The sequence below is a fragment of the Calidris pugnax genome, unplaced genomic scaffold (genome assembly GCF_001431845.1).
Source record: "Calidris pugnax isolate Ruff unplaced genomic scaffold, ASM143184v1 scaffold79, whole genome shotgun sequence".
In the NCBI taxonomy this organism is placed as follows: Eukaryota; Metazoa; Chordata; class Aves; order Charadriiformes; family Scolopacidae; genus Calidris; species Calidris pugnax.
Window position 1 is genome coordinate 417,417 of NW_015090817.1, and position 21,602 is coordinate 439,018.

Genomic DNA, 21,602 nt, shown 5'->3' on the forward strand with positions numbered 1-21,602 from the left:
TCTTTTCATTAAAAAAAAAAAAAAAAAGAGAGAGAAGCATTTTCTTCCCCTGAGGCTTTTCAGCTACCTTCAGTGGTTAATCACTAAAAAAATTAATAAGAGACATCAGTAACAAATAAAACAACATTTCAGTGGAGCTCAAACAGCCTTTGAGAGCAGCTTCTGCGCTGGTTTTATTGCACTTTACCGTACAGCCGTGTGATGAGTCACCTCCTGGCATCTTCTCCCCTAAAATGAGACTGCACAAGAGAAGTCACTCACGTCCCCGTTCATTCCCAATTATAAACGGAAAGAAGCAACTTCAATTTGCTTGGAATATAATCATTTATTTATCTTTACAGTGATGACGGAAGAATGTACAGGTGTTTTCACCCCTAGGTATAAAAATCTGTTTTATATACAGAGTCACAATAATCTTTAATTGGGAAATCATTCTGTTCTCCTGATCCGTCCTTACCAAAAACCACAGGAAAAACAAATATTTAGTACAGGCAATATAATTCCAGTAGGTTTGCAACCTGGCATCAAAAGCTCAGCTTTAGATTAAGGGTAACGTTCGATACTTAAAAAAGGACTTTAAGTCATAGGACACAAAATAAAGTTGCTTTTCAAATAAGATATATACATCAAAAAATAGGAGTCTAAAAAAGGCATTGGTTTTAATGCTATTAGAAAGCTATATAAATGTGCATGGGTCCGTTTCTTCTTATAACGAAAGACCGAAGGAGAAAGTGCCTCTGTTTTTTTTACGAAGTTCCTCCTGGGATAAGTCAGTTAAAAGTACCTGTAAAAGAGGAAAAAAAAGAAAAAAAACAAACAAAAATAAGCCCTTTTGGAAATAGTAAAGGCTGGTGGTTGCATCCTTTTGAGAATCACAGAATGATACAAGGTTGGAAGGGACCTCTGGAGATCATCTAGTCCAACCCCCTGCCAAAGCAGGGTCACCCAGAGCAAGTTGCACAGGAACGTGTCCAGGTGGGGTTGGAATGTCTCCAGATCTTTGTAGCATTTAATGTGAGGACGTTCAAATCTATCTCCAACTCACCTGATTTCTTTTTATGCTTCATCTCCGTTATCCATTTCTACATCTATATCTTTTGTCGTATCAGCTGCTCGTGACAGAATGTCTGCCATTAGTGCTTCCTCCAGTTTCTTACGCACTTGTTGCACCCGCTCTTCTTGTTTCCTGAAGGGAGAGAAGAGAAGAAGGGGCAGAAATGTCACTCCTTTGTGTATAGGAGTAGGCTGGGGGCATAATAGTTGCATAAACAACAGCTTGGGACTGGTTCCTCAACTCTTATTTTAACTTAGAACAGAATATAATTGAGTATTTTCAGTTGGAAGCGACCCACAAGGACTATCTGGTCCAACTGCCTGATCCCTCTAGGGCTGACCAAAATTTAAAGTGTATTATTAAGGGCACTGAATCAGAACCATAGAATGGTTTGGGTTGGAAGGGACCTTAAAGATCATCAAGTTCCAAACCCTCTGCCATGGGCAGGGACACCTCCCACCAGACCAGGTTGCTCGATGTGACATAAGATCTTCCACTCGCAGATGAGCTACTTGAAAAGACCAAGCAGAGAGTTAATGGTGCAATATCCCACCCGGTTATTTTTGTCAGACTGACTTTTTTTTCCTTTTATTTTGGGGGGGTAGAGAAATTTTAGGGTAGGTGACTGACAAGGAGGTTTCCGTCAGGAGCATCGTGAAGGAGATCTGAGGTGACCTCCCTCTTACCCAGTATAAAGGAGCACCTTTACAGGATGGTGAGGCACTGGGTGGGTTTCCAAGTGCTCAAAGAACCAATTCCAACTCCCACACGATGCGTGTGAAGGGATTTTCAGAGTTACATGCTTCAGGAAAAGAAATCCCCTGAAAACTCACAGCTTTAGAAAAATCCCTCTAAAGAGAGAGACACTTGAAAAGACTGACAGGCTGGACTATGAAGCAGAACAGAGCTGGGAGTCTGAACTTGAGAATATATTGGAAAAACTTCATCCAACTGGAAAAAACTAATCTAGCTATTTTTTTGTTTTGACCCCAGAAGAGAGACGCTGGTTGAAGCAGAGACACAAAGGATCTCACTCTTGGCCTTTGGTGGAAAATGGAGGCAACTCAAGAGCACAGTTGCGAAGAACACAATGAGGTGCCGGTCAGGGAAGTCTCCAGATGAATTCTCACAGACTCAGTAGGGGACAACACAGTAAAGAGGGAATTCTAGTCTCTGGAGGCTAAGATTTGGATGGAAAAACCACCAGGACTCACATCCTACTCATTTTCCAGACTTACCTTTCCCTTTGAGCATTAAGAAGGTATAACCCACAACTGAGCAAAAAAAGATAGGTACTCGTCCCTAGTGATAAGGAAACACAGTTGTTTCTTAACCACACACTTACAGGAGGTTATTGAATGTTTTTCCAGTGATTGTGCTGAACCAAAAGAGGAAATTTTGCTTTTTACTCTGATTAAGAAAGAGTTTTGCCACTGTTACACGACCAGGAATATCATACTCCGATACTGCTTCTTCACCCAGTGTTGTTTCTGGATGGTTTTAAAATGAAAAAACGTTTGTGTCTTTGCACAACCAGTATGAAAAGGGAATTTCTAACTTCTAGAATTTAACCAAAAGTGTGATACTAAATGCGATTTTCATCCCACGTGTTGATTGACGTTAAGCAATGCTAAAAAAACATAGATGACAGGATTGTCCACCATATCCTGGACACTCCAGCAATTAGTCAACACAACAAGAAATCTCTGTCTTCACTCAGTCCTAATCTCGAAATTCAGTGCTGAAGGCCCTACTTTTAGACTCATCTTTTTTTGGGTACTTTCTCTGAAAAGAAAATTAACGACGCAGCTATTAAAAAATCAAAATCTTTGCCCATATGTGAATAGATCTGTCTCTGTTCTTCCCATCATATCCTAATCTCCCACTTTTTAGCTGCAAAGCAATATGCTATAGGGGAATATTCTTATTCTCCTTTGTTGAAATGATTTAATTTTTTAACTGAGATCAACAAATTAACTTGACCAAATCACAAATGGGAAGGAAAAAAGCTAAGAAGTCAGTACTGATGGCTTTAGCTTAATGTTTAGGGCACTCTCTTGGGAAAGAAAATGTGGATTATGACTCACACCTTTGTGAATATTTTATAATACTGTTTTGACCACAAAGGAAAAAAACCCCAGGTTTTCATTTTTTCAAGTTACTAATTGACAGGTACAAGAAACAGCTTCACACATCTCTTCACTTATCTCCAAGACTGCGCTGAGCCAGGAAGGAATCGAATTGAACTTGCTTTTTGTTTTTTTTTTTCCTGAAGAAAAGCTTTCTAGAACTTACCTAATGTCATCGTCCGTGACTATGAAAGCTTTGCAGAGGGGCTGAGATGTATTAAGCCAGACGGCCGGGTTCTTCTCCACGGCCGCAGAGAGCTGCCCCGTGATGGGCGCCGAACTGGTGTGCAAAGCGCTGGCGACAGCCGATAACAGGGTGTCGTCGTTGTTACCTGGGCCAACTCCTAAAATAAAGGGAATTAAATCGTTACCATTCGTATTTCATACGCAAATTCCAGTGGCAGAGCTCTCCTCAGTTCATAAAGTAACGTACACTCATGGTTGACCGTTGGCTGAACAGGAGCCAGCAGTGTGCCCAGGTGGCCAAGGTGGCCACCAGCATCCTGGCCTGTATGGGGAGTAGGACTTGGGAGGTGATGGTTCCCCTGTACTGGGCACTGGTGAGGCCCCATCTCGAGGGCTGTGTCCAGTTTTGGGGCCCTTACAACAAAATAGAGATTAAGGGGCTGGAGCAGGTCCAGAGAAGGGCAACAGAGCTGGTGAGGGGTCTGGAGCACAAGTCTTGTGAGGAGCGGCTGAGGGAGCTGGGGGTGTTCAGCCTGGAGCAAATGAGACTGAGGGGAGACCTCCTCACTCTCTCCAACTCCCTGAAAGGAGGGTGTAGCCAAGGCGGGTCGGTCTCTTCTCCCAGGTAACAAGCAATAGGACAAGAGGAAATGGCCTCAAGTTGCCCCAGGGGAGGTTCAGGCTGGATATTAGGAAAATTTTTGCCACTGAAAGGGTTATTAAGCCTTGGAATGGGCTGCCCAGGGAAGTGGTTGAGGCATCATCCCTGGAGGTATTTAAAAGATGGGTTGATATAGTGCTTAGAGACATGGTTTAGTGATGGTTTTTATCAGAGTTAGGTTGACGGTTGGACTAGATCATCTCAAAGGTCCCTTCCAACCTAGAAAATTCTATGATTCTATGATATGATCGCCACTGGATACGTGGCTGTATCATCTAAAGAGTTAAATGCAAGTCCTTACAAATGGCTTTGTAATAAAGGCATCTCATTTCTAAAATTGGCAAGGTTATTTGCTTACACTAGCAATTACAACATCATCAATTTTTTAATAAAGATGATCACATCATAAATTCATCAGTCGCATATTGAAATAGTTCCTTTGCAGCTTCACAGTATTAATCTGCACCAGCACAGCCTTTGCTTTAGTGCTACAAAGTACTAAATTAATTCTGAAAAATAAACAGTGGAGATTTTTACAACACTCAAATTCCTGAGAAAAAACAATCTCCCAAGCAGTGGAACAAAGTTATTAATTTTGAACTATGACTTGAACATATTTTAGCTCAACTTTCGCCAATAAGAGTGCGGTTCTGAAGTGCGGTTTATATTAACTACATAAATGAACTAAAAATAAGCACAGTTTGGGCAACTGAGGTATTTTGTCAGCAAGAAGTTTACTTAATCCAACTGTAAAGAGCATCAAAAACTCTGTCCTTTTTAAGCACAACTAACTTGGTGGATCTGAAGCAACTGCAGTAAGTGAAGACAATACCTTGGAGACCTTTAGGTAGCTCCATGGATTTTATGATTTGTTCGCTGACGTCCGACGCGCTGAGACCTTGTAGCCTCTTCTCCCAGAAAAGCTGGAAAAGAGAAAGGAAGATTGCTCATTAGAAACAATAATTAAAAAAACCACCCTAAATCAGCTCATGGAAATAAATAGTATTCACCATCAAAGCAGCATCAGGACAATAAAAGGCAGAGAGTGCCCAGCAGCATATAAAATAATCAACCTAATAGTCACAGAAGCTACCAAAAAGGTAATATCCCATCTGGTGATGGAATTTTAGTCATGGGGAACATGTTTGTATGGAATTATCCGTGTGTTGAGACACTGGAAATGGCTCTGCCCGACGTCAATCAGCAGCTATGACACTTCAGAACTGTGCTGGCTCCATCACCTGGCCCTTTCTGACACCCCCTAGATCTCTCACCTTATCTGGAAACAGAATAAAATCCTTTAATTTACTTTCTATCCCCTTGTTTATGAGCTGGGAACATGTTTCCCTTTCTCCTAGTTTCTTGACCCAAGAGATTTTTGTTTGATGATCCGGATTTTCCCGCTCACTCCCGTCTCACTGGTCCGATGATTCATCCTGAAGTTCTGGGCTGGAGATCAGCCACATCTATTCTTTAAAATGGGCCTTTTCTATTGAGCAAGACAGTGATGAAAGCCAGTTCAAAAGCTGATTTCCATTCCACGGGAAGCAACATTTAACAATCTTAATAAGCAAGAAGGTAGCTATGCAATTTCCTGGAGAAAGGGCATTCCGAAGTAGTTTGGGTTTTCTGCAGGATATAAGGGAGGGAGAAGAAATGTCTGAGAGATCACTATGCTATTTTATAGAGATCTACTTATTTTAGAACTCTTCTCTGGACCATAGGAGGCATTTGTAACCGAGTTTAGATCCAAAGTGGCTTAGAAAACCCACCTAGGATCAGCTTGGTGGTACAAAAATCTCTTTAGATTTTTGTAAATCACATCTCACACCTTCTTGACATCTCTGTGATTTGACAGCTTTTGGAAAATACCTGTTGCCACTTGTGTCTTATTTTATTAGAGCCACTTAAACGTCAAATGCTTCCTCTAAACCGACTCCTTGCTCAGAACTAGTGGTTGTTTGCAACATCTCAACACAGGTTTGAGCCTCATGGCTGGCTGAGTATCACGGCACCTCTATTATCTTGTTAAATGTTAAATATTTAGCACCTCCAGTCATTCACTCCTGTTCTTTACCACTGTTGCCAAGCCCCCACCCCAAGAAAGTGCCCCAGATGCCTTGTAGGACCTTAAAGCTCTCTACAACTCTAAAGAAATCCTTGTTACAAAGGCAACCCCAGCAACTCACTAGCCAAATTCTAAAAGGAATATTAGGATCCACATAAACAAAGTCAAAGTGAAATCCTATCCATTCAGTATTTCATCACTGGGTCAGCTTCCCATCTTGATAAAGTCTCTACGAAGCTTATTCATGTTTTCCACTGTTAAAAGAATTCACCCTTTGTTCCCCTTCAGCATTTTATCGCCTTTTAAAGAGAAACAAAGGACCCACCAAGTCCAAATCCAAGCTGTGTTTTCATCCGCTGCAGCGAAACGCAAGAACAGCCTCTGTTTATGCAGGATAAAATTAATTGGGTCTACAGCAGGAAATACATCGCTAAATTCAATCAAATATTGCTGGCTTTTGATTCTTCTGAACCCCTTCTTCTCTGAACCCCTGTATCTTCTCCTGAAAATTGTGCTGAACCAGACCTGGACAATTTATTTCCCTATCAGCTCCAGGAATTAAGGGAGAAAGTGAGGGAAGGAAGTTGATACAAATTCAGAAAAAGCCTTTCTGTTTCACCACTTACATGATGAAGATGCACCCATTCCACAGAAATGCATTCAAGTAACTGAAAAAGATCACTAAAGTCTTGATGCAGGGAGTATCTCCGAGGTTACAGCCCTAAAAATAGTTTTCATTATTTAACTTGCCACCCTCTCATCATTAGTGAGAGTGGGAATAGAAGAAAAGAAAATAAAACTCAGGTTCACAGGCTTTGTGCTCCACTAAGGGGAGAAACAGGCATCAAAATTAGGAGCAATTGGTAAAAAATCCCATCTAGTTTAAGTTAGGCATCAGGATCCATAGACCATGACCCTGGCAGAGCGTCCCCGTGGCATTTGTCTCCTGCCCAAAGCCACTTGGACTTCATAAAACAAGCAACGGCCCCTCAAATCGCACAAGCATCTCCAGATAGAGTCACTCCAATAACTGACTGCCAGCACCAGAGGTCACCTTCTGCATAGCAACCTTACATCACAGCACAGTTAGAGGTTTCCTTGGAAAATGGAGTGAATTATCCAGATTCTGGGCTTTTCCCAGCTTGAGTTCCCTGGAGAGCATCGTAAACCCCAAAGCGCAGGGCAGGTTGATATGAAGGAAAGAGATGATCTTTCCTTCCTCCTGCTGAGAGTGCAGCACTATGGCCAGAAAAGCAAGATTCGTACCTCCAGGAGAGAAGCATTAGCAAATGTGAGCCCCTGTTATTCAGTAATGAGGATCCTGATGGGACCAGTAATGAGGAAGGAACGAGAGAAGAACCGGATTTCGAGATTCATCATTGTTACGATGCGATATTTCATTACTAATGCAAAATTCTGAGGATTCATCAGTCAGTTATGGGTGTTCATCCTGTTGGAGGATGAAAAATGGCTTTATTGCAGCTTTGAGGTATTCATCCTGTCAGAGGATGAAAAATGGCTTTATTGCAGCTTTGCTTGACGTAGCAGTTGAAAAAAGCCTAAACCCAGGTCCTTTATTGCCTGAGCACTCTAGATTCAGGAAGACCCAGCAGCCAAGCGCTCCATTTCCTAGAAAATTAATCAATATGCATGATGCCAAAAGCGACCTCTTACGCAATATCCTCCTGCCGAGCAAGAAACGTATCCCTTATCGCTCAAACTTACTGTCCTAAGGGCAACCCTGGTGGCTTTTTTTTCCTGTGGCAGAGGAACACAGCGCCAAGGTCCCCAGGGTGGAGCAGGATTTTCCACTTCCTTGTTGTTCTGCAGCTCCGTAACGGCAGAGCCGCGCTACCAGCTGGGCTTCCCAAGTTCTTTGTTTGGAGAATTAGAAAATATTGCTTCCTCCAGAATTGTTTCTTGTCCAAGAAAAGCTCTTTGCGACCAATGGCGAATTATAATCTTAACCCGTAATCTCTGTAAAAACACAGTCTCCTAAGGAACTCTTATTTCTCAGTCGGAAAACAAAGAAATGATAGTTTAGGCCCTTTATTGAAAGAACCACTAAAAACAAATATATTAGGAGCTACTCCTCTTCCTTGAGTAAAGAAAAGTCTATTTGCAATTGCTCAAGCAATGGAAGCCTAAAGGAAATTATTTGCTGGAAAGGAATCCATTCCAATTCTGTCACTTTTAAAAGAATCATAGAATGGTCTGGGTTGGAAGGGACCTTAAAGACCATCAAGTTCCACCCCCAGACACCTCCCACCAGAGCAGGTTGCTCCAAGCCCCCTCCAACCTGGCCTTGAACCCCTCCAGGGATGGGGCAGCCACAGCTTCTTTGGGCAACCTGGGCCAGGCTCTCACCACCCTCACACCAAAGAAATTCTTCCCCAGATCTCATCTCAATCTCCCCTCTTTCAATTTAAAACCATTCCTCCTCATCCTATGGCTCCACTCCCCTTATCAAGAGTCTCTTCCCACCTCTCCTGTAGGCCCCTTTCAGGAACTGGAGGGCCATTATAAGATCTCCCTGGAGTCTTCTCTTCTCCAGGCTGAAGAACCCCAACTCTCTCAGCCTGTCCTCACACCAGAGGTGCTCCAGCCCTCTGATCATCTTTGTGGCCCTCCACTGGACCCATTCGAACAGGTCCATGTCTTTCCTGTACTGAGGATTCCAAAGCTGGACACAGTGCTCCAGGTGGGGTCTCATGAGAGCAGAGGGGTAGAATCACCTCCTGTGACCTTCTGGCCACGCTTCTTTTGATGCAGCCCAGGATGGGGTTGGCTTTCTGGGCTGCCAGCCCACGTTGCCGGCTCATGTTGAACTTCTCATCCACCAACACCCCCAAGTCCTTCTCCTCAGGGCTGCTCTCCAGCCATTCTCCATCCAACCTGTATTTGTACCTGGGGTTGCCACGTCCCAGGTGCAGGACCCTGCACTTGGCTTGGTTGAACATCATGAGGTTTGCACGGGCCCACCTCTCCAGCCTGTCCAGGTCAAAAAAAGTGCCTAAGTTCTTATTTATACATGTCTACACAAAATATAGTCAACGTATCTATACTGTACTGCAGACACAGACAACCTTTGCTATTGTTGTATTGTTGTAAATTTTGTTATGTTTTAAAATGTGTTTTGAAGGCTAAATGAGAGCAGAATGTCAGTTACCATTTGGGAAACTGCTCAAGTGATCGACATTGCAGGCAGTTAAAAGAAGAAAAAGAAATATGATTGAAGAGAGGTCTTTGCAAAGGCTACATGGAAGAATTTAAAAGGAATGAGAATTTCTCCAGAAACCAGGAAAACTTCTTTCCCCTTTTTATATCCAGTTACTCAACTCTGCTGCATCCGTAATTGCCAATCAAAATGTCACTGTTCCTTTAGTTGCCTGGGAGAGGGAGATGAAGCTTAATCTCAATAGGTTCCTTCCAACCCTCTTTTTCATAATTCTAACAGATATGAACCAAGAAGCTGGAGTTTTCCAACCCAATCCTTTAAGCTCATCCACAGGAAAGAAAAATCACATCTATTTGACAAAATACGAAGTGCTAAGAGCTAAATATGTCTTTCTTCTTCAGAAGTGCTCACAAGAAGACATACATAAAACGACATCCTGCAATTTTTCTCATAAATTAGGCTTTTTAGGCTGCATATATCTTATGGCAAAAAATGACTATGGTCAGATTTAATTTTTCATATATAATCCTGTTCAATAATCCATTACAATACAATCCACTGCAAATATATATGACAGTAAGTATAAAAGAGACTTTCAAATCAATTTTAAAGAGTACTTCTGGCCTCCAGATAGATGATGTTATAAGTAAATACAGCAGGTTTATCCTAAGGTGGTTTTAAAAGGAAAATAGCCTCAGATTTATCCTAGGGTGGTTTTTAAAGGTGGTTGTCGGCCACAGAATTGAGGAATCAGATCATGTAATACTAGCTGACTACCTGATTTCTCTCCAAATGAGCTTTGAAGAGAAGGATGGCCTTCTTTTAACTGCTTGAGGTATGTTCATGGAATGTTATTTGTCACAGGATGGCTTCAAATATCTCTACCACCACAACCAAGAGCCTACATCAGAATTAAGTAGTGATTGGCGGGGTCCTCGGGAGTCAAAGCAATTCCTCAGATACACTTGGGGCACAGAGAGAAATGAATGAGCTTCGTATTTACCCTGTAAAATGTCAAAGAGCGTGGAACAGCGTGAGCCAAGAAGCTCTGACACACGAGGAAGTGGGTAAGTGCTCTACGTAGGACACAGACCTGGACCTTTTGGAGGCACTGAGGTACAAGGGGCAGTGATGTGTAAGAAAGAAGTTTGATTTGCAGCACCATTCCAGTCGATCCAGTTAGGTACACAACACCTGACAGGCAATGACTCCAGTTTAAGTGATTAAGTAAAAGGTTTATTGCCTATAAGAGTTTCAGATAGTTACGGGACTTCCTCTGCTTCCCATTCCCTCTTCTCATTGAGGAATACTCAAATCCAGAAGCAGAAGAGAAGCATTAAGGTGTTCTGAAGTACTGCTACATCTAGTGGCCTTTTTGTTAAATAGGAAGGAGGGAGAAAAAAAGCCAAGTGATTTGAAGACAGTGCTCACCACCACCTAAGAGGAAGATGACAGAGTTGCATGATTTTTTGATTCATCCTCGATTCCAGTTTCAATTTCAGCAATGCTAACCTGACTTCTTAAAATCCAAACCATTATGCTTAAATTCATCCAAGAATGTATCATATCTTATCAAAACGTACTAAGTTTAAGTGGAGAGGAAGGTACAACAAGGGGTTTGGGGTTGTTTTTTCATCTTGTAGGGCCCAGTAGCAAACTTGTAGGATTCCTTTTCTTGCACTGGTTTATCAGTGGACTCTGCAAGGGAAATAACCCCAAAGCCACAGGAACAGTAAGAAAATGGATCTTAATTAAGCTTATGGAGAGCTAAAATATTTTGAGCAGGTGGAGAAGTAGCAAACTTGTAGGATTCCTTTTCTTGCACTGGTTTATCAGTGGACTCTGCAAGGGAAATAACCCCAAAGCCACAGGAACAGTAAGAAAATGGATCTTAATTAAGCTTATGGAGAGCTAAAATATTTTGAGCAGGTGGAGACGTTTAAGCACTTTGAAGAAAACTGCATTTGAGATGATGAGATTTGCTATTTAGGAACTTAGAGATACTCCTATCGTTTGATTAGATATGAAGATTTAGAGAAATCTTCATGGATTGACTCCTATTTGAATAAAAGCCACATAAAGGAAGAAGAACAATAGTTAAGAGCAGTCTCATGAGTACCAGAAGACCCTTCAGAGCACACACAGCTCAAATTCTGACACTACCTACTTCCAGGATTCTCCAGAACATTTCCATCTTCTCTTGGGTGAAGTTCTCCACTCTGAGAATCTATAAAACCTTTAAGAAAGGCTTTGAGTGGCTTTAAGATGCTGTCTTGCAGAACTGTTGATTGAAAAAGGCAACAAACTAGCAGGAATATATGGAACCAGCAGTTGCCACAAAGATCTGTTGCTCTAATTGACAGATTTACCTACAGGAAGATCATAGGCAAGCTGTTATTAGTTTATCTTTCCAAGAACTACCACAGGGTTTCACTGCTTCAAGAAGAACTGCTGCCAAATATCTTCCCTGCCAACACCAATAAGCATGTTCTTCTCACTCCCAGGTCATGAAAAAACCCTACTGACTGCCAAAGGAACTCCACTACTCAGGCCAAAGAAGAATTTTCAGGGAATTCTGCTTAGATTGTCCTTGGAAAAGGGAAATACAACAGATAGAAGCGGATAAAGCTTTCAGAGACGGGTATTTAGAACTACAGAAGCAAAAATCCCTTAAGGGATTTGGGCCAAGGATTGAAGAAACAGGGAGGAATGACATTGGAAGATGTACCTGAGTAAGATTTATATACAAATAGACCATGTAATCAGTGTTTCAGCATTCACTTGAATATCCAACACTGATATATTTCCAGTCTATGTACAGGAACGTTTGCACATCTGAGTGTGAGAGAAGGAGAAAGCAGTGACACATGTAGGGATTATTTATCTAAGGGAAATATAGGCTTTATCTGGAGGGGGAGATAATTCAAAGGCAGTGACACACGTAGGGTTATTTATGTAAGGGAAATACAGGCTTTATCTGGAGGGGGAGATAATTCAAATACATTTGTGAGATTGAGTTTGTCCAACAATTATATCTCAAGTGACAAATATATATGTGTATATGAACGGTGCACACATGATCAATGACTGGAGTTCCTCCATACTTTTGATTACCAATGCCAAAAAGGTATCAGTAATTGTATGATGGAAATCTGTGTGTAAAGAAACCAGATAGATCACTGGAAATTGTTTATGAAAGCTGTCAATTTCCTGAAGATTCTCCAGCAACTGACAGCATGCAACCTACATTAAATTGCTTTGTTCCAGATTTTTCTAATGAAAATTTTACTGAAAACTCACTCAAATTTCCTGTAAAAACAACTGTGACAATCTCTTCTCTCCTTTTCCCAAGTCTCCCACCTCTGTCAATCATCACTACTCAGAAAACAGCTCAAGCAGCATTCTAGCTTGGAGAAAAGCAAGAGAAACACAAACCAAGGTTTGCTTTGCTATTGGAAATGTGAAATTAACTGTTCCACATTCAATGTGAAGAGAGCTAGCATTTCTTCCAACTGAAATATGGCAACACAGGATGAGAAGAGTGTTTAAAGTGACCTTCTCCAAAGATGCAAGGAGACAGGAATTTGATGGACAAAGAATGCTGACACAGTGATCAGCAGATGATGATTTCTTGAAGACCTTCCTATAGCTCAATCCGTTAGAACCTATTTTAAGGAGGCAAAGATTTAACTTGGGTATGTTTAAAAATTGCCTACTCTGCAAATTCTCACTCTCAAAAGACAAGAGATGCATTCCCAAAGATTTCAGCCGCTATGTACTTGAAGGAAAAGATCCTGGAAGAAAAAAAAGAGGGAGGAAAGAGGTGAGCATGGAAGGGCTTGGGATCCATCAAGATACGAACTGCCAGACATCCAGTTCTCTTGCACCAAAGGTGCTGTAACTTTCGCATCTTTGGGGATTATTACTTCTTCCACAGACAGGACCAAAAGGAAATTCCTGACACACAGAGTCACAACCGTTCAAAAGGAACATCCAAAGAATGGGAAGAGAGTCAACAGACACATGCAGTTATGCATCTTTTCAGATCTGAACGTGATAGACTTACACGGCCCCCGCTGAACTTCACGGGACCAACAGCGAGGTTAGCTGAGGCCTTCAAGTCTTGCTAAAAGACATCTCAACAAGAAGATCCGATATGGCTTGGTATTTCTTCTTTTTCTTTCTCACCTGAATTTAGAGGATGCAGAGTCTAAATTCCTCATGCCATTTCTTGCAAGAGCAGCATTCAAGATGTTTGAGAGTGCAATATTAGAGACAGCTTGTAGCAATCTTGTAGGATTCCTTTTCTTACACTGGTTTATCAGTGGACTCTGTGAGGGAAATAAACCCAAAGACACAGGAACAGTAAGAAAATGGATCTTAATTCTTGAGTTTCAAAGGAAATGTGAGTAAAAGCGACATACAGTGTACAAAAAATTTGAACATGCCTCTGCATTTTCTTCTCACTCTGCACTCCTAAGACAGAATAAGGTGTTTCAATTTGATGGTAGTAATGCTAGGACTCAAAAAATACAAGGCAGACTTGAAAACAATACCTCTGGCCAATATACACTACATTATGCAGCTGATCACTCGTTCATTAACTTTTCTGTTAAAAATTCTGTTTCTTCTCATCTCCCTCCTCCCCATAAAAAAAAACCAAAAACAACAAACAACGTTGTGTGAACCTGTAATTGATGTAAAGAAAAGCAGCTAAAGGAGAATTCAGAGAAACACAGAATGCTATGGGGTTGGAAGGGACCTCTGGAGATCATCTAGTCCAACCCCCTGCCAAAAGCAGGTCCACCCAGAGCACGTTGCACAGGAACGTGCCCAGGTGGGGTTGGAATGTCTCCAGAGAAGGAGACTCCACCACCTCTCTGGGCAGCCTCTGCCAGGGCTCTGACACCCTCACAGCAAAGAAGTTCCTCCTCATGTTGAGATAGAACTTCCCATGTTCAAGTTTGTGCCCATTTCCCCTTGTCCTGTCCCTGGGCACCACTGAAAAAAGACTATCCTCCTGACACCCACCCTTCAAGTATTTATAGGCCTTGATCAGATCCCCCCTCAGTCTTCTCTTCTCCAGACTCAAAAGACCCAAGTCCCTCAGCCTCTCCTCATCAGAGAGATGCTCCAGGCCCCTCCTCATCTTTGTAGCCCTCTGCTGTCCCCTCTCCAGCAGTTCCCTGTCCTTCTGGAACTGGGGAGCCCAGAACTGGTCCCAGTGCTCCAGATGGGGCCTCCCCAGGGCAGAGCAGAGGGGCAGGATGACCTCCCTCCACCTGCTGCTCACACTCTTCCTGATGCCCCCCAGGATGCCATTGGCCTTCTTGGCCACAAGGGCCCATTGCTGGCTCATGGGCATCCTGTTGTCCACCAGGACTCCCAGGTCTTTTTCCTCAGAGCTGCTCTCCAGCAGGTCAGCCCCATTCGTATAAGATGTGTTTCTGATACTGTGGTTTGTATTTATAGAAGTAGCACATTTTGAGCTTGTTTCAACTTTCCAAGCAGTAAGAATGGAAATAGCTGAATCGTTACCTGTCGCGGCTGCTCCGTCACTCGCTGGGGATCGGACCTCACTTTGTTACTAGGATGATTGGTAACTTTGGTGACCGGTTGTTTGAAAATTGATGCGGTTTGCCTGATCGGTAAAGTTGTATTTAAGTCTGGTTTTCCCTGTTAAAAAAAAAAAGAAAAAAGAAAAAAGTTAATTAACAAAAATTACACATAATAATTACACAGATTAATGTTGGATTCACCCTCTTCTACTGACGTGCAAAAGGAGGTAGCTTTTTTTGGAGTAAAAATTTCCCTTAACTAACCTTTGTAGTCATCCATTGTAAAGAAAAAAAAAATACAACATTTAACTGGTTCCACACATTTTCACCTTCTTAGGAAGAATCAAACTGCTTGAAAGTCCATCTTTTCTTTTGTTAAAATATACATATATGTTAATTGTTCATTCTGAAGAGACAGCTTCCCAACCAGATGTCAAAATGAACTCTCCAAAGCTTCATGAAAATATGCAATATTTCAGATCTCAGCAGCTTTATACCTGGCTGTGAGATCACAGCTTAAAAGTTACACAATGAACATTGATATTAGAGTCTATCCAATGATCACACTAAAAGAGTTTTCATCAGGATTTATTTAGACTCCTAATTTTGTGAGAAAACGCGATCTCGCGGGTTTAGAAATGGGAATTAAATCTCAATCTTCAAGTTCTCCGTATTTAGATTTTACAATTTGGACTGTGTGACTTCATAAATGAGACTCTTGTAAGAACCAGCGAGCACGTGCTTGTTTAAAAATCAATCATTCCAAAGCCAAATGCTCTGGAATTCCAGGTGACAAGAGCTAGAATACTGACCATAGATATTCTGTAATGATCTGTATAAAATGAAATTAAAAATAGGCTTATTAAGCAATAAGCCTTCTCTTCACTGCATGCACCTCAGATTAAATTATTTTAAAATGATTAAGTATCCCTCTTTTAGAGCTTTGCTAAAGCGACGTGACAGGGTAGTTCATCATCAGAATATCCTGTATTTTAGCGTTACCTCTGTTATTGCAGGGGGGGTGGCTGATGAGAAACTGGGTATAAAGTGGTGTACATTGTGTGATCTATAAACCAGCAACAGAGTATCATCTCTGCGCTCCGTGGAAATTAATTCTCATCACGAAAACCATCCTACTTCATCCCAAAATACATCCCTACACACTGCAGCCAAAACAGTTTTCCAGACCTACAGGAGAAACAGGTGAATTCTGAAAGAGTTGTAGAAATCAGTTTTCAAAGACAGCAATTCTGACCACAGGTCTCGATTCCTATCACTCCTTTAAATATACCTTGTTATTTTATATGTCCCCTTTCTTCATTTCCAGGGAGCAGTTAACTCATTAAAATATAATAAGGTTAAAATCACGAATCCCAGTGAAAGTTTTCCTAAGAAATTCACACATCTATCATTTCTGCTTTATAAACTTATAGCCAGAAACTAATTAGTCCCCACGGGTGGTGATATAACTGCTTCCCAACGGGCAAAGCAGCAGATCTTCAGAGATCTCCACCTCCAGCTCCATCCCAACTGGGAGCAGGGTTTCCATGGCCAGAGCGAACGGCAACAGAGCACGAGTTCTTCTGCCCAATGACACATCATAGTTTTAACCGACCAGAGAAATTACTGTTCAATTAGCACAGAAGTCATAAGACCCTTTTATACAAAGCAGAAGCCAGAATCTAAACTTATAAATAAATCTAGACATCGTTCTTCTCCTAATGTTTCACCCAGGTAGACCCAGTCCACTAGAAAAATACCTTCAGATACTTTGGTGGATACTGGTTATGGCCTCAATTTTTTTCCCCCCATCAATGATGACGATAGTAAACCTAATGTTAGGCTTTTTAATATATAATATACATTTACATATATAATTATAGCATCTGATGAGCACAGAATCATCAAACAGAGCTAGACAGTAATCGCGTGTACTTACATTTGCCCAGATTATTTTGCCAATGAACTTTCCTCACACCACGGAACTTAATTCACACCAGAACCTTGATAGACCTTGCTCATCCTACCAGCTTCGCGTTCCCTCATCTTGTGACATCAAGTTCAAAGTACTTTTTGACGCTTTGAAGTCCGTGCCTCCAGGGCATTCTGTGCAGTAGCATCAGTATTAATGGTGAAATAGCTACTAAAACTGACAAAACCACTAATATTACAGAGCCATCTGCCATGCGGGAAATAAATCTGGTTTAGCAACCATTTCTAGAACAAAGGTCTTCGTTTCAAGTTCATGAAAAATATTTACAGGTTCCTTTTGGCCTTAAAGAGAAGTTAAAAAAGAAATCCATTAAACTTCGAAAAATAAAAAGGGAGATTCCTTCAGGCAGCGTGAGAACTTAAGAAAATTCAGCTTCATTAAGGATATGGCCCCCAGAATTAAGGCAAAACCCTGATGAGTTATAAACTATGCAGGAAATACAGGTTTAAGCGGCAGATATCCCATATGCTTTTTATCAAGGCTACATACTATAAAACAGCCATTAGAATAAACTGTTTATACTAAGAATAGATCAATTCCTAAGTACTGTAATTATAACCTCACCACTTTCCTATTTTATTTCCTTTCTAACCGTAGTCACATCTGGGCTTTCTGATCTCACCCTAAATAAACAGTCTCTCATTCGCGGCACGGAGTTTTGAACAACAGAAATAAACTCTTTAGCCCAGAAACTTGCAAAACTCCCCCATCTCCAGCACCTGCAGATCTTCAGGTGTATGGGGGGAAAAAAAAAAATCACATTTTAACATGAGGCGACTCATATTCCAATAAACTCTTTTTTCACACCAAATCATAAGCCAACCATACATAAGATTTATTCATGACAAAGGAAAAGCCTCAAGTACATCCTAATACAGATAAGTAACAGAGATCCTCACAACCAACCCTTCTCCTGAAGGACAGGAAGCTCCCTTGAGCTTTCTGGATAAAAGACACTATTGACATATTTCAAATGGTCAGGCACAAATGACTTCATTTCAGATAGTGATTAAAATACTCACTTTTAGGCACACCTACAAAACTTGGGCATGCTATGGGCTTCTCCACTGCTTGAGTTTTGTCACAAAATAAAACCTCTTCCTACTCTGGAAACTCTAGCAATGTACCAGCCAGCAAAAATATCCATGTTTTTTTACTCATTAGGAGGATTTTATGCTCCGACTCATATTCCAATAAACTCTTTTTTCACACCAAATCATAAGCCAACCATACATAAGATTTATTCATGACAAAGGAAAAGCCTCAAGTACATCCTAATACAGATAAGTAACAGAGATCCTCACAACCAACCCTTCTCCTGAAGGACAGGAAGCTCCCTTGAGCTTTCTGGATAAAAGACACTATTGACATATTTCAAATGGTCAGGCACAAATGACTTCATTTCAGATAGTGATTAAAATACTCACTTTTAGGCACACCTACAAAACTTGGGCATGCTATGGGCTTCTCCACTGCTTGAGTTTTGTCACAAAATAAAACCTCTTCCTACTCTGGAAACTCTAGCAATGTACCATCTAGCAAAAATATCAATGGTTTTTTACTCATTAGGAGGATTTTATGCTCCAACATAAAGACTGAAAAGAATTTCAGTCCACTGGCATGTATTTCCAGAAGCATCGACGTGCCCTGGACATAAAGATGTTTTAAAAACCCAGCAATGTATTTCCAGGCCTTTCAAGTCATTTAAATTAAGAAGTGACTTATAAGCAGACGGTATGTCTAACCAATACTCTCTGTTATGTTTTCTTTTCAATAGAAAGAATTAATAAGCATATTTTTATATGCTGTATCTACTCGATCCATATTCAGTAGTATTCCTTATTTCATTATCTCTTCAAAAGCACTTCATATAAATAAAGTAACTTCATTTGCAAGTGAAATGTAAAAAGGTTTACAGAGAAAACAATGGTAAGATTAGTATAGGCTGAAAGAAAACTCCTCCTACGGCTCTACTGTAAATAAACCTATCAAATATATGCCTTTATTGCCGATGCTGAAAGGTCAGTAGGAAGGCACAAGGCTAAGATCGGAGATAAGGATTCTGCTGGAAGACTATTTCCGTGTCATTTGCGCTGTTGTACATTAACATCACAAAATGGAGAGCGTTCATTAGCATAAATTATCCCTCGGTGCCATTTTAAACCAGGTGGCATTAGTATGTGAGTCGTGACATGGAGCTCTAATCTGCTAACGAGGAGGATCTGAGAAATTAGAAGTATGGCAAGGCAGAATTTGCATCCTCCAGCCGCATAAATCTCACTGCCCAGACACGTCCCAGAAAGAAGACTCGAGTGTATTTGGATATTCCTCCTTGAAACATAAGGGGAGCCAAAGAATTTAGAAACACTTGTGGTAAATTGTTTGTAGAAAAACAAACAACCCATAAAACATGAGTGAGTTTATACACAAACTTGCCTGGGCAAGTCTGGCAGCTGCCAGGTGGAGGAGAAGAACGGCCACAACCATTCTCCTTCAGTGGCTGTGGAAGAAAATACAAACTTCAGGGATAATTTGAAATCTCATTTTTAACTGTCACAGCAATTCTTGAAAGCTCATGAGTTACAGATTCAAGTCACTTAGATATAATAAATGTTATTTCCCTAAAAAAGGCATTTGTTTGTATTCTTTTTTTAACAGAACTACCGTGAGCAACATTCACGCACTCTAAGATCAGACTCAGCTAGATTTTAAATACCAAATTCTGTATGCAAAAAGCCTAACCAAACCCTCTCCTTGGCCTACCCCCCCAAAATGTTCTATTATTTGACAGCCTCCTGTCTGGGGGAAGAAAAATCATTTGAACATGTGCTTTAAAAGAAAAAGAAACCAGCATGAAACGCATGGCTCACGCATGACAAACAGCAGATGAGAAAACCCATCGGTGCACAAGACATGGCTATAACTCGTGAGGTATTTTCATGCACTACTCTTAAGTTATGAAACCCTGCAGAATAAAACACTTTCAAAAGAAAACATCGCAGCTTTTTACAGAAATCCTTTCAAACTGCTGTATGAGGTTTCTAAAGTTTGTCCAGGAACATATTATCTGTGAGTCAGATACATTTCCTTGTCACATCCCTATGTGCTACATCAGTTATTTCACTTCTGCACGCTTCAGCCTTTTATTTTTAGTGGACTAAACACATTTTCTTCGCTATTCAGAAGGATACACTGTTGTTCAAAAAGCAATAGACAGTAAGAAAACAATCAGATGAATTGAGAAAGGCCCAATCTCAAACAGAAAAAACACCTGGCCTTGTTAAGGTGGAGAGATAAATGCATTTGCCTCAGAAAACAAGTTTCCTGGCACGTAGTGCACATTAAAAATGTGAATTATTTCATCTCAGAACAGGAAGATGAACATTGCAATTTGAAGCCTTGCACAGGAGAATCTCTTGGTGTCAACAGTCCTAACTTTTCCCATTTGGAAGAATAGCATTCAGGTAGATTACGAGCACTGAGATTCTTAGTCCCAAGCCAACTCCTGAATTGCTCAAACTTTGGATTCATACTTAACCTCACCTTGGTATTTCTTTGGTAGTAGCAGAGTATTCCTTCTATTTATAAATTTACGTCTCTACCACTACTGAGAATTAAACATACACGTACATCTTAGAAGCAGGCTGCTTTAAGCAGAAAAGAAATCGCTAAATGAACTACAGGAAAGGAAATTCTTAGGATATCCTTAAACACAGTATTTACTAACAAACCTTATTTTGATTGAGAGAATCATTCCTTAGTCTCTGTTTGTTCTTCTGCAATTTACTGGGCATCATCTTTCCCGTTCTGAAGTCAAAACTGCTGAGATCAACAGTGTTTCCCAGGTATCTTGCCAACTGAGGCTTGCTTCTGAACTTCTTACCACTTGGACTAAAAAGAAGAAAACACTTTAGTATGTTTCGTTGTACAAGAGGATACAACCTTGACTTCTTACAACAGGTTTTATACCTTGTTCGATAGCTAAAAAGTCTCTGTTATCTTTATTCCATGTGGCACGTTCATTGAGGCGTTGATGGGTGATGGGAAACCTGCCCAATCTCTGCGTATCCGCTCCCATTATCAGCACGGGATTTAATTTATCTGTCAGGCTCTGGGATGCTCGGATACACTACACCTTGGGAAACTGGAATTCCAGTCCAGTTAACCGATATAAGGAGTCTGAATATCAGAACTGTGGCCAACGCAGGACCCTCTCTGCACAAATTAAAAGACAAGGTTTAAAAGCGCTCGCTGGCCTAAGGCCAACCCGGACTCAACAGCAACCCTTCTCGGCTCTCAAACAGTGAGGCATTAAAAAATAAACAGATGAGCAGAAGGAGGATTGGAGGTGATGTGCCATCTCACAGCTATTCCCTCACCCCGATGGGCGAGCAAAGCCAGGGAAGGGACCGAGCAACAAGCAAGCAAGCAGCAAGCGAGATGGTGCAGAACACGAGACAGGTCCAAAGCTGCAATTGGGTATAGAGATCCCACCAAAATCAATCAAATAACTTGGGAGGGAAATTATTTCAATCATCTACATTTGGAATTATTATGACCCCAAATTCCCAGCTGATGTTTGTGAGGGGCATCAGCAAATATCCAATTCCCAGTTCTCCTAAGGAAGGAGTATTTCTACTAATCTTTAGAGCACAGAACTTTCTGTTCCCTCATCTCTACTTTGCTCTTAAGCATCCCCCAACACAGTCACACACGTTGCACACCCTGTCTGCACTAAATACACATTTAATCCCTACCTATTTTCACCAGCATCA

The 21,602-nt window shown here is 41.1% G+C and overlaps 1 protein-coding gene across 1 annotated transcript; it reads right to left on the reverse strand.

Annotated features, from left to right (window-relative positions):
• Window positions 1-300: 300 nt before the first annotated feature.
• MBD2 (methyl-CpG binding domain protein 2) lies at window positions 301-20,717 on the reverse strand. Its single transcript, XM_014939748.1, has 6 exons — window positions 20,559-20,717; window positions 14,815-14,952; window positions 4,863-4,953; window positions 3,350-3,527; window positions 1,046-1,186; window positions 301-784 (listed from the first exon to the last, which is right to left on the reverse strand). The coding sequence occupies exons 1-5, from the start codon at window positions 20,622-20,624 to the stop codon at window positions 1,057-1,059; spliced, it is 603 nt and encodes a 200-aa protein (XP_014795234.1). The 5' UTR covers window positions 20,625-20,717; the 3' UTR covers window positions 301-784; window positions 1,046-1,056.
• Between the last annotated feature and the right edge of the window lie 885 nt (window positions 20,718-21,602).

Coding starts and splice junctions, on each gene's coding strand:
- MBD2 (XM_014939748.1), bottom strand. CDS start 20,624: ATGATGCCCAGTAAATTGCAGAAGAACAAACAGAGACTAAGGAATGAT. Junction 3,528..4,862: donor GCTACCTAAAGGTCTCCAAG/GTATTGTCTTCA, acceptor CCTTTATTTTAG/GAGTTGGCCCAGGTAACAAC. Junction 1,187..3,349: donor GTCACGGACGATGACATTAG/GTAAGTTCTAGA, acceptor CTCTCCCTTCAG/GAAACAAGAAGAGCGGGTGC.